General features: G+C 33.3%; 1 protein-coding gene across 11 annotated transcripts in view; it reads left to right on the top strand.

Moving 5' to 3' along the window:
- The window catches only part of LOC106867931 (ras-like GTP-binding protein RHO), a 101,658-nt gene that overhangs the window by 77,956 nt on the left and 9,489 nt on the right, over positions 1-14,213 (top strand). For 8 of the 11 annotated variants that reach the window (XM_089360425.1, XM_089360426.1, XM_089360436.1 and 5 more), the window contains exon 2: positions 6,753-6,922. In XM_089360425.1, the coding sequence (XP_089216551.1) occupies positions 6,753-6,922 (170 nt within the window). Of the gene's footprint in view, positions 1-1,230; positions 1,294-6,752; positions 6,923-14,213 lie in introns of those variants that run through there. The other 3 variants (XM_089360433.1, XM_089360431.1, XM_089360430.1) reach the window with 1 other exon arrangement.

Raw genomic sequence — 14,213 nt, 5'->3', positions numbered from 1 at the left:
TATTGCTGGAAATAGCAACCAAATTTTTTTTTAAACAACACCGTACTGTTTTAAATAAGATATTATTTCTTAGATAGCCCATTAAGGATGTATGTTGACGGCTGGAATCCCTTGATTTTCTGGGCTTTCTCCTGTCCAGTCGTTAATCTTGTCTACCCCCATCCTTAAAGTTTTCATTTATGACCATGATTGGTAGTAATTTTAGTATTTTGAGTTAGAATTCTGTCCTATTTCCTTAAATTTTCGAAGTGTGAGAGCTCACAGATCATTTTTATTTGACTATTTTCCACCACAATACTTTGCTAAAGTTAAACAATGAGCATATTCTTTCCTGACTGACTAACTAAATAAATAAATGAAAACGGTATGCCAAGTGCCATGAAGAAGAGCTGGAAGTGGCGTGAGATGGTTCGCTCTGAAGAACCAACAGAAACGGCAATTGTAGTAGCAGTTACCCATCATCCTTCACCACTACGTCAGTAACTGCTGTTCCATCAATTGACTCTTCTCCCTATTTTACTTTCCTCTTACTGCTTCACTCCAACCCTCTCTCTCTCTCTATAGTTTTCTAATGCTGAATTGAGGTGTGGTCCTTCTTCATGTAGATAACATTGTAACAGTTTTTCATTTATAAAATTTTATAAAATTTATATTTTAATCAAATACTTCCTCGGATTAATCCTTAATACTTTACTTCGTAATTGCTTTCGTTAATTCGTGTAACTGTATTAAGTGCTACACCCTCAAATTTGCATTGTCTGAGAGTAGCCGCCATTTGTAAATTGCAAGTGTGACAACATTACTACCACCACTAGGATACTTCCTACCACTATTACCCTCACTTCCACCTTATTACCAGTTATACTACAATAACCTCCCCTCTCTCTGCTCATTCTCTTTTAGTACTTCCTCCACCCACCATGTCTATATCTACTACTACCACCATACTATTACACTATCACTCCCGCTTTTAAGTCATAACGCGGTTACTACTACAATACACCGCTTCTTTCCCCTCTCTGTCGTTTTACTTTCTGCTCCCACCGCTACTACCTCCAACGTATAATCTACTACCACTACACCCATCATTACACCATATTGTTACTACTACTACTACTACTACGCATCCGCCGCCGCTGCCACCATCACTTTTCCATCTAGTCGTTCTCTTTACTACTCCCCCTACCACTCCTTGATACTATAAACCATCAGCAGCAGCAATAGTAGGCTGTTGTTGTTGTTGTTGTTCGAGGTGAGTTCGACTGACATAAAACTTAAACCTACTTTACTTAAGTAAGTAAAATTACCTTAATTCCGATTGATTTTTCACTAATAATTCTATACTTTCTTTCTAATTATTACATCCCATCCTTCTCCCCAATTTTTCTGGCCATATTATTGTTTCTTTGATGGTATTATCACTATATATACACCACCATATAATATACTTTATATCTAGATATACTGTATGTGTCTGTGTATGTATGTATATATATAAATATATATATATATGTGTGTGTATATATATATGTATATATATATATATATATATATATATATATATACACAATTTATATTGTGGTTTAACTCGTTAATTTGGGGGTATTTTATTCTTAATTTCTGTAATCTGCTTTTTTTTTTTCAAAGCCAAATGTCGTCGGTGCTTTAATTAAGCCGCATTTTGTGTAATTTAAAAAAAGAAATATTATGATGTTTGTTCTTTGGACCCATATATATATATATATATATATATATATATATATATATATACTAAAGGATTATTATATCTAATTCTATCCTGGTCTTCTACCTCCCACTCGATTATATTTATATCATTCATTGTTTGCACGAATAATATAAATTATTTGTTTTATATCGAATGAAGAGAGAGAAATTTTCGTTTCCGTCTCTTTTAAAAAGAAATATTTTCTCTTTTTCTAAATCAGGTCACAAAGTGAAGTAAAAATGGATTTCCCAACTGCGTGACTCTTTTCTTTCTCTCTTATTTTCATCGTTTGGACGGATTTGGGAAATGTTTTTTCTTCCTAAATTCCTATGAAATACTCCAGAAGGAAAACGATTAATCATAACAATGATCTTTTAAAAACTTTTAAAGAAACTTATTTAAATCCGGTTCGGGTTTGACAGGCGGCTCGGCTTCTTATTTAATTAATTTAACTGTGATTTTATATTCAATGTTATTTCCTATATACGTTTGTTTGGCTTTAAATTAGATTTTTAATTAAGGAAAGAAGTAAAAAAAAGCTTCATTGTTTTGCTTCGAATCTGTTAAAACCTGTGGCTAAAGGAAATCCAATGTGACCATCCCGTTTTTCCTTCATTCTATATTGAATGTATTTTGGACTCATTAATTTTTAAAATGCTAGGACGGAGAGAGATTCAGACAGTTTATGTAATACAATATTATATTACCTAATGTATCATTTAAAGACTACAAGAGTGGTAGTTTGGTGTATATGGGGTTGCTATTTCTAGCAGTTCCTGGCTTAGAGGCGGCTCTCTCCATTAAGCTTTGGCTATTTCATCATGAACAAAAAAAGAATCCTGAACACCTCTATATTTCCTAGTTCCCGAGGAATAATAATAATAATTTGTCATTAAATAAAGTACCATACATTATTTTACGCTTCTCATTAACCTCTCGTGAGCTCTATCTCTTTTATTAACCGTTCCTTTTTTTTTTCAGTTCCAAATTTTCATTTCTTAGCCAGGTTCTAAACGAAGCCACATATGTTATATACCGTTCTTCTATTTCATTTTGTGCTTCAAGAAATCCTACTGCCAGTAGATCTTTGCCTTTTTAACCTTTGCTACACTCCGTCCGTCCTTCCTGTCATTTTCTCCTCCATCTTAGCTTTCTCTGTTAAGCTTTATATACGTGGTCTCTCCCTCTATATATAGATATAGGCTCTCCTTTGTAAGTTTATCATGGATTTCTTTCTAATAAAAATAGGAAACTTATAAGACAGGTATGTCATGTGTGCGCCTACGTATAATATAACTTTACTCCACACACATCTTGCATCTAAATAAATAGTATGGCGTTTAAATTATATCTCAGTATCAGGTTATGAAGTTGAGATAGGATGTGAAATTGATGTAGGTGGTGGTGGAAATAAGTTTTTATGGCTATGATTTTTTTCCCCCTTAAAATTTCATGAAGCTGACTGCTTTAAGTAAGTGAGGTAGTTTGGGAAAGAAAGCTGTGTGTGTGTGTGTGTGTGTGTATCTGTATATATGTTTGTGGGTGTGAGACAATTGTGAGTGAGACGGATATCGTATATATATTTATATCCTTATATTTATATGTAGGTGTGTTTGTGTGAAATTGTTTGAGAGTTCTATATCTATGTAGGTCTGTGTGAGTGAGAGAGATAGAGTAAAAGAAGTGAAAGAGCTCTGCTGTTGCTTGTCAGCGTGATCGCCATTTTGGTTTCAGCCCAATTTTTACTCTTCCACTTCCAACAGATGTAACTTACATAACGGCTTACTTTTTTACATCGGTGCATTTTTATAATAAAAGATAATCATCTAAACCTATTTTCTACCTGTATAAATCACAACACAGTACCTCACACACAGATATATCGAATCACTGGGTACTGTAATTCGAACGTTCTCAATGAACCGTCCTCAATCCCGTTTTCCCAATATATATATATTTCCCTTCGCATTTCTCTAGCCACCATTTTTCTTAATATAATATCTCGGAAATCATTTCGTAAAGAGACCCCCCTTTAGAATTAAAAATGCCTAACCCGCATTTAATATCTGCAAATTATATCATTTTAAGAATAAGTTGAAAAAACCAAAAAGAAAGAAACTACTGATATATCATACCGCCCTGTTGTCCCCCCCCCCTCTCTCTTATCATGGATGTGTCACTGAATTATCTCTTGCTTCTCTAAGAACTTTGAAGTGAAAAAAAGTTAGTGTGGTCGTTCTTTCATCACTGACCGACGATCAAGAAGGAAGGAAAATATCTACAATTATCTCGGCTGACATTAAAAGAAAAAAAAAATGTCTATTCTTAAAGCTAATTTCCGTTTAAATAGTTGTCAATAAAATGACGGAAAAATCTTTCTTTGTATACATTATTACATCCACGCTTTTCATCCCAAAAAGAAAAGTGTCCATATATATAATACATATTTTGGCGATTGCCTATATTTTAATAGTATTGAGGGTATTTTTGATATCTGGTTGTCTCCAGGTGAGCCCTAATGGAGTCTTTACTTACGAAAGGCATTCCAATCATGATCATCCCCTCTTTCTGTGTATTTATATACTATAACTGCCTGATTTCCTTTTAGTTGTTAGCTTGGGATTTGTGAAAGGTTTGACTGCTATTTCCAGCAGGTCAGACTATACACATCGAGTCTTCCTCTCTCTCCCCCGTCTCCACTCATTTGGCATCTGGTTGTAATTTGGTTTTATTAATAATGTAGTTAAGATATTTCCTAAATAAGTGTGACTAATGAGTGAATGACGGACCAAACTGTTGGCTAATAAATTGCCCTACAAACTGGTTCCTCAGTTGGTCGTCGCTATTTAATAAGGTGCCCCACCCAAACTGGTCGCTTCTTGCTCGTATAACCTAGCTTATGCTGTTGCTTACTCTTTCTCTCTCTTTCTCTCCTTAGAAAAATCCTTTAGTTTTCTACTCTTTTTATAATTATAAGAATTAAATACATTAGTGTGTGTGTGTGTGTGTGTTCATACAACGTAAGAAATTTGTTGCCCGTTTTTTATTTTCTTTTTTTCAGGAGGAAATTCTTTTACTGTCAGTTTTAATTATAATGGAATTGTTTAGCCATGGGTCAAGCAGACTTATGATCTATAACGTTCTAGCCATGACTGTCCCTTCTTAATAGCGAAGACTGTATAACCGAATGTCATTTCCTCTTTTTATTTTTTAAAGACGATAGTAATTTCAGGAAGCTTTGGCTGTACAGCATCCAGAGCCTAATATCTTCCTCATTGCTTCAGCAATGGAAGAGCACTTTCTTTCCATTACTGGTTTCCCATCCGTTTCTCATCGTCGCCAACTGTGCTGACAGCTGTATAATATGATAGAATGTGTATATAAAATGTTCATTTCTCCCCCACTGTGCTGTGTAGTCTCTCTCTCTCTCTCTTCAAAGAGCTTGACACCATCCATATTGCTTTGAATATCATGGCAACTCCCTTGATTAGTAATAGTTCTTTTCACATTGTAATATATATATATATATATATTGACGGCTAATAAATTATCCTCTTTGCTGCATATCATTGCTTGAATGATTTCGTTCTACGAGACACACGATTAATAATGTATGTATGTAGTCGTCTTGTTGATCAAATCATTATTTCCCCCCGTTTGTCATTCAAAACTATTGTTTTGTCATGAGAATTTTTACACGAATTGACACAGATTGTGAAATCACTCCTGCCCTGGGTACACGATTTTTGTTGCGTGCTCTCGCACAACTGTCGAACTGAAACCCTTGGATACTTATTCAAGATGCTGTATTCGAAGAGAAATTATCGAATTACATAATTGTGATGTGCATTTTGAGAATACAAGCTTGTATCAGCTATCCTTGGTAACTCGTTGAACCTTCTCACTTGTGTTTAGCCAAAAGTTCAGGCTGTAATAAACGTTTAATTCTCCGTTATAATCCCTCAATGATTTGTAATATATTTCAGATAATGACAAACAATCCATTGTTTGCTTATCCATAGCTTTCGTTTTATTTTCGTTCCCTCTACAGAATTTGTTCCTATTTATAACTATAAAATAACCCCCCCCCCCCCCCCCCAAAAAAAATGATAATAATAATAATAAAAATTCACGGGGATAAAGTATAAAATTAAAAGCTGTGTGATGAAAAATTAGGCTTGCTTTCATTTCAAATCTGTTAGAATTTGACATTTGAAACTTGTATATCGGCAAATATTTCGTAATGCATTCTCTGTTGAATGAAACTTGCATATTCAGTTCTTGCTCGCTATTGCACTATGACTGTCAGTTCATGATTCATCGTCGAGGTCACTCGCTTCAGGCTGACCTTTCTGTAAGATGTCAGACTTTCTGATGATTTAAAAACTGTTAGTCTATTACTGAAGAATAATCAGTTTTAGTTAGAGATTAAAAAAAACAACAACCCTATACTATAGAGAACAAGGAAAAGAAACCCTTTACTATAAAACGAAGCTGGTTCAATATCCGTTGCCCCCGAATTCACTTGATTGTCTTTTCGTGGTAAATCTAGTTTGAGACCGATGAACTTTTCAATTCCAGATTTAAATGGCTCCCTTTCATAAACGTGGTCTAATCTTCAGTGATATTGAATTCTAAAAAACGACTCCATTGTTTTATACTAAAAGGTACTATTTCATCAGTCTACGTTCGTTTTATGGTGGGTTTGGATGGGTCTCCATCTTACCATTTCTGTGGCTCTTTATCAGCTCTTGTGTAAAGCTCAGCCTCAGATCTGCTTTCATCATTTCCTTTGTCTTCCTTGTTATTCCTCTTCTGCACATTCTTCACACTTGGATCACTTGGCACTTCATTACCATTCTGTCACTCTGCACATCACATATCTACTGACTTTGTCTTAAATGTTTTTAAAGCTTATAACCCCCACCCCCTCCCCAATTACCACCACCATCCCAATTTACTGACACATTACCATTCTTTTATTTCCATGTAAGTTTTTAAAAATATTTTAATCTATTTCTTGCAGATTTTGAAGCACCCATGGCTGCCATTAGGAAAAAATTGGTTATTGTTGGTGATGGTGCTTGTGGTAAAACATGCCTTCTCATAGTGTTTAGTAAAGACCAATTTCCTGAAGTGTACGTCCCCACAGTTTTTGAGAACTATGTGGCAGATATAGAAGTAGATGGAAAACAGGTAAGTTAGTTTCAGTTCTTCATTAATGCAATTATCTTAACAGTGCCACCAGCAATGGTGTGCATGCAAATCAGTTTCTTTTTTCTTCAGAAATACCATCATTTTGATATTGGAGACAGCCAAATTTCTTTTGAATTTTGACAATTTGGTTTACAGACATATCTTCATGTTTTTTTTTTTTTTCTCCTTTTTGTCTCTTCTGTTTCCAATGTTTGTTCATGTTTCTCAGCCGTTCGTATACTTTCCAGTCAGAATATCAATTGGTCATGTTTTTATGGAAGGACGAACTTGCTTATATTGATATTTCAATTTATGTTGAAATTGTAGGGATGTATATAAGAACTTCTAGTCCTTCTTTGAGATATACTTTTCCAATGGAGTCACCTTATTTTCCAAAGAATAGTATGTTTAATCTATTGGAATAGTTTTTATTTTTTTCCATTGTTTGAAACCTCTCTGTTCTATGGTTGACATTGTATACATCCTAAATGCAGGATGAGATATTATACATTCAGTATGTGTGCAATTGTCATTTCAGGGTGTTTTATCATGTCAAAATGAATCTTTTATGCGTTCATTTTTTTTTTCTTCTCCACAAAGAGAATTCGCTTCGTGCCTTTTTTTTTCTTTTCTTTTTTTTTTTGGTTCATTGTGTAAGGTGGGGAAAAGTGTTTTTTTGTTTTTTTTTCAATGAATTATGAAATGGGTTTTCTTTTGCATCTTTCGTTCATGAAAAAAAAAAAAACATACTGAGGTGAAAAAAAAAAAAAATGTGCCTAGGCTGGTTTTATCATAATGAAAAATTTAGTTGAAATCGGTTACACTTTTGGTATTTCATTTTTCGTTCTTTCACTTTTATAAATATTTGAGCAAAGTCTTCTTTGCAACATCGAATTTTCAAACATGATCCACCTAGGGATGAAATAGTTAAGGTGACCTGTCAGCATTCCCAACTGAAGCTACAGTCGTGTCCAGGTAAGCAACAATTGAAAATTTAACTGCATGTGATATTTTGTTAGATATTTTAATTGTACTTAGAGTGAATTTTAGGTTTTTTAGTATTCTCTCAAAATACCTGACAAGGGAGATGCATGCTGTTTCCTGTGTTTAAGCACTGTAATGTTGCCTTGCTTATTCCAAGTTGTGAATTATTGAGAAACCTGGGATCTAGTCTTCTACTTAAGTTACAGTTCTTGAAATATCTGGCCAAAGAGGAAATTGTTACAATATCCATATTCTTTACCATTAAACTTTGAAGTATCAAAGAAAAATGTGTTGAAGTTCTAAATGCCTTTTCTACTCTTGATGAATCCTTAGAATTCAGTTAGAATTCTATCAACAAAGTATTCAATGATGAATAATGAAGAATTGCATCATTCTAATTTAAGATTACTTTACAGATGAAATTGTAAAATTATTTGCAAAACTAAAATAAAAATCAAATATTGTATTCCTCTTACTTGGAAATTAAAATTACCGGTTTTCTTTGTAAGCTGGTAGCAACAGTCAAAGATCATAAAACTTGGAATCTGTATACATTCCTGATCACATAGTCCTCTGTGTTGCTAATCTGTTGTACATCCAGGTGCAATCCACAGATGTAGTGTTCCAGATGCTACATACTCCTAGTGGAGGGAATCCTACAGTGCAATTAGCTATGAGTTTGAAATAGCCTGAGAGTTGGGTGTCACAAATCTAGGAAGACTTAGATTAATTCTACATGACAGCAATTTCTCCTATTTCAATGAAACTATAGTATTATAACAGGTTGTAGTTGGACTCCAGGTGAGCATAATTGTTACAAAATAGTTGCTTCAATGCTTTCTAATGATTTTTGAAAAGCTTTTTAGTTCAATTTTAAGGATGATGTCTTCCCTGCCAACTGCTTTTGATTTTATTAATTTATAATTTTTATTTAATCAGTATCTCAGATACTGTGAATTGATTATCAGGTTTACTGCTTCCCTCAATTGCTTGATCTGCTTTTCTGTCAATTTAAACCATTTTGTTATAATTCTAACAATTTCCAATGCATTTATTGGTGTCTTAAGTTGGTGTTTGGAACACTTGTTCTTTTAGTTCAATAGAACTAACTGTTTAGCTACTAATGACATTTTGTTAGGGGAATACACTTAATATGGTATCTCAAGTGGTCAGGTATCGTAAGTGATAACAGGACTCATGTGAAGTTGATGTTCAGGTTTGATTTCAGTTGGCTTGATAATTGGAGGGAAAACGAATAGGGAGGCGATTCTGGGAAGGAATGATTGGGCAGAATGTCTAATGTAGGCTTTTGGCGTGAGGAATGGTGAGAGTGGCAGCTAATTTAGAGCTGCTGCTGCTTCTGATGAGATAAAGTCAGAGGAAAGTCTCTGCCAATGGTTGTCTGCTATTTTTAACGTTAAGATGTTTAGTGCCACGAATGCCTTGAGTGTTGAAAGCGATTAAATCGAGTAGTACTGTCTGTACTTCTGATTTTGAAATATAAAAGGGATTATAGAGTTATTTTTAGGGGGAAAAGCATCTTTCTTTTCCAAGGGCAGTTGTTTTAATAATAGTTATTAAGATTATCTATTAATATTTCTTAAAACTTGTATCAAATAAGCATGAACTTTTAGTCCTAAGATTTATTCATATCTTATCGGTAAGATAAAAACATCACTTTACAGTTCAATTGTTTTAAAATGTTTTACATAAATTGTGTGTGAACGAATAGTTATGATTTTACAAAATTTCAAAGTGTTTCTACTGAGGGAATCAATCATAGATGTAGAAACTGAAACATGTGAATGCAATGTGCAATGAATTCAAGATCCTGGTTTATGTAATCAGCAATATATACACTTGAAATGTAGTTTGCTCTGCAGTGAAGACGGTTTTTTTTCGTTCAGCCTCATGGTGTGCCAAGAGTTTGCTACTTATATAGCTAGAGTTCAATCAATGAAAGCTTTGTAAGTGAAATTTGCTTGATAGAAAGTACAGAAGCCTATTGTAAATTATTTCAAGATCTACAGACCCTCTCTGACAATGATTTCGACAGAAGTTATGTCCCTTTATGCTCGAGTCTTTTTTAAATTTTTTTTTTTAAACTTCCTTTCAAGTCTGATAAACTGAATATCAACGTTATAAAAGATTCCATTCTTGCAATTTGCACTTCAACTTGACCGTATTGAATTTAGAAATTTGATATCCCTAAACCCCATTAAGAATCAAATGTAGCTTAGGTAAGTTTTATGATAGCAGTGTGCAATGAGTAGTATTGGAGTCTCTTTTGCAGCTTAATGAATGAATTTCTTGGATATTTCAAATTTTTGTTCTTGAATATAATGGGAACTACAGTTGTTAGCTGACATGGTTCTTAACCAAAAGTACTTACTCCACACAAATTGGTAGTGTAATTGTAAATTTGAAACCTACTTTTTCCCTGTAGTTCCTTGTTTTGTTCCATAATAAAATAGTATCAAAATTCCTTTTTGAGTTGTTCCAGGTTTGTTGAATGCTGTATCTTCGTTTTCTGCCGGAAGCGTTATGTATTTCCTATTGACCCAATGTTGCAGAAACGAAGGATTTAGGTTGAGCCCAGTTTATTTGCATATCCTCCAAAAGAATAAATCCATTGGAGAGGGCAAGTTTTAGAAATACAAATATTAATATTTCATGTTGAATGAAACCAATTTACGATTGGTTTTGATGGTTGAAAGCATTTTGCTTTCATTATGCTGATAATTGCAGATATTTAAGTTGATTATTTGGCTCAATAGACAATACAAAAAATAAGTTTCAAAACGCCAAAAGGTTTCCAATTGGATTTGCTTGATTTTTTTTTTTTCCTCAAATTACTTGCTTTACAAGATTGTTTTTCTGAATTATGTTTCCAACAGGTGTGTTTTAAATAAGTATTCATAACCTCAACTAGTACAATTAACTTTAAAAATCAGAAGTTTAAGATTACTCAGTATTTCAATCTTGAAGTGAATGAATTTAATATATCCGCTTTCTCCTGATGCTGTTTTCAATTAAAGCAACACTGTTCATAAATAACAAAGTTCCTAAACTCTTTCATGTTTCAACCAGTGTTGGTCTTGCATCTGTTGCCAATCCATTTAGGTTCAAATGTTAGGTGAAAATGTTATGCTTTTATACAAACTATGGCTGTCTTTGTATTTATACTGCTGCATAGATTTGTCAGTTTTGTGGGTAAATTTTTTCCAAAATACCATTTAACAATGGTTATAAATCTCACCCAACTGATGACTTCCTTATTCATCTACAGCCGTGGTTCTCAACTTGGGTCTGGATGACTCCTGGGGATCCATATAAGATTTTGTTGCTAAAATTTAGGTGCAATAAACTGGTTATATTTCTACAGTACACAAAATGTGACGATTTGTTTATATTATTCCTAATATTTAATTATGAAAATAAAATGAGATATTTGAAAATGTCGAACGGTTAAGATTCCAACCGAGCAAAATGGGGATCCATAAGTAAAAAACGGTTGAGAACTGCTGATCTAGAGCCATACCACCCTGAATGGTAATATCCATGTATTAAAAATTGGATTTGGTTTGTTTCCTAAATGATAAAATCTTCAGGATTATCTGAGACCAATGATTCTCATTATCTAGCCATGTGTATTGTTAGGAAGAGCCATAGCTCTGTCAAATGTTAGTAGTGGAGGTCCTTTTTTTTCTTCCTATAATTTTATATGCTAATTTGTATTTAGACAAATTTTTTTCTGTTTTACCATATTTCATTATTGGTTTATTTAAAATCAATTTTTTGAGTTTTCTTGGTCAATATTTTTTGTTCTTGATCAGTCTTGTGAAATTTTTTTTTCATATTTGCACGATTGGTTAGTCATCCAATCATCCTAGTACTAAAAATGTTGCATGATTATATAATTTGTTTAGCATGGTTTTGTTTCGTTTTATTTCACTTGAGCACAATTCCATGAAATTTGTTTGCAGTATTTTAATCTATTCAAATCCAGTGCTACAAGGATATATGTGAATTGAATATAACTGATTTGATGTTTATAATCACTGTATTTTTTCAAAATTATTTCCATGAAATTTTAAATTGTAAACAATTAGTTTAAATTTTGATGTCATTCATTGTCAGTATTTTAATGCTTTCCTTAATTTAGCTTTGTAGGTTTATTAGTTTGTATATCAATAAGGTTTAAAGTGTGGTCAGACATTAATTCTTGAAGGCATGTTTATGAAATATTTCCCAGGAGTTGATAATGAGATATTTCAGCTGCAAGTATCTTTGGGGAAGTTCAATAGTTTATAATACTCGGTTTAGTAATATACTTGTTACATCTATGAATTAGTATTCTGGACCTTTCAATAACCAGTCAAGCATTCTAATGTCTACCATCACTCATATCTCAGGTATGCCTTGGCTGTTCTGCAAGAAATCAGGTAGACTATTTCTCAATATTATGTATTAATCTATTAACTGGTTATATGAATTCCAATTTCACTAATCAGTATTTTATAGTAACAGATGGCTTTTCTATTTTGTCTTGGTTTGTTCTATGATTGTTAATGAATTTTAAATGTTTCTTTTGAAATTCACATTAAAAAAAACTGGATTTTGATACATTTTATTTTTTCAAGTCTGTGTGAAGAACTTTCACTGAAGTCATTGAGACAATCTCTAGGAAGAACTTTTAAAACTTAATAAAAGGAATTTGAATTCAGATATATTTACAGTTACATTAGTATATTCTTTCCAACTACCTGATGTTAGTTTTAACTTGAGTCGTTTGTAAATTCAGTTGAACAAATGTAATTGGAATTATTGTGCTTAATTGGTAGATGTATTGTTTTAAAAATTAAAGTTAAATGGCTCAGTGATTTCTGAGTTTGGTAAAATACAAACTGGGTGGAGTATTTGGATTTGAACTGAAAGCATTTACAACAAATCAACTTTGTCTTGGTTGTCAGGAATGGTTATCAGAATTACAAGTTGCGTATTGGACTAGCCTTCTGTGTAGAGGTACATTTTGTCTTTTGCTTACAACATAAAAGGTGAAGTTCCTCTGAGCTTGTGAGGAATAACCATTTTACGTTGCTTAGATTGTACAATTAACCCATTAGCATTTAAACTGGCCATATCCAGCTCAAATATATTCAAACCAGCTAGATCTGGCCTACCTCACCCACCCTACAATCTCATTCTGAAACTATACAATCACATCACTGAAAGCTCAAAGCCACGAGATAGTGCACAACTAATTCAAAAAGCTGTGTTATAAATAAGCATTACATTTGACAGTAATCTGGATGCTGCTTGTGTGATAATGTGAAGCAAAAGTAAATATTTACTTCAAAATTTATGAAGTGTTGCTTAGTGAAGCAGTACTCTTCTGCCAGCTAATTGGTGCATTCACCTTTTTCTTTTTTGTTTGGAGAAAGGTACATTATTGCCCATGACTATTGTATGTCCACTGAACTTCATGCTGGCAGAGGGTCAGTGTTTGGATGAGAAAGTGGGTAGAGATGTGAACTCAAAAGACTGGTGGCAGGCTGTCCAAATAGAGGACACTAGCTTTCGGGAACAAAGGCCGTTTTAGTTGTGACAATGAAGCGACAGCATGCCTTTATGCTGGAGGGTGGAGTGTGCTAGTGTTTGAATAGCTATTAGTTGTGACTTGTATCTCTTCTGTGATTCAGGATGTTTGTGTAGCAGCAGGATGTAAATTTTCTTCTGAAAAATGTTTTTTTTCCTTAATTCCAGAAGCCTTAGTTAAAACCCAAACTAGTTAGCAGTTACTGATTTAGAAATAATTTTAAATATAAAGATTTTTATTAAAAGTTGCTGAGAGTATATGGTTTCACTGAATGAATATTAAGAGATTATATCCTTAAAGGTTCATAAGTTTTGAACAAATTCCAGGAGTGGTATTTTGAATGGATTTATCTTAGTTGCTCTTAAGTCTGTAAGGAAACTACTTGTCTTCATGATTTATTAAATATTAAAGCTAGAGTAAAATGAATCTTTGTGTATGATGAAACTTGGAGCTAACGTATTTACAACTCTGATGGTATTGAAGTGAAATCTATTAAGTTGGATTAATTTACTCCTCATGATGCCAGTGGCTGCTTTTAATAATGGACATGCTTGTTATTGCAAATATGCAATTTGTTACTTTTATCAGAACATAATTCTCTTTTATTGACCAGACTTGGGTGTTCCTATACAACACCGGTCACAAAATGCTTCCGTTTTTCTCTTGATTGCACTCTTTTCCATTTGGACTCAAATTGTTTCGCTGTTG

The sequence above is a fragment of the Octopus bimaculoides genome, chromosome 11 (assembly GCF_046866305.1).
Source record: "Octopus bimaculoides isolate indiv1 chromosome 11, ASM4686630v1, whole genome shotgun sequence".
Classification (NCBI taxonomy): Eukaryota; Metazoa; Mollusca; class Cephalopoda; order Octopoda; family Octopodidae; genus Octopus; species Octopus bimaculoides.
The sequence above is the reverse complement of the archived record's forward strand: the minus strand, read 5'-3'. Positions and strand labels throughout refer to the sequence as shown.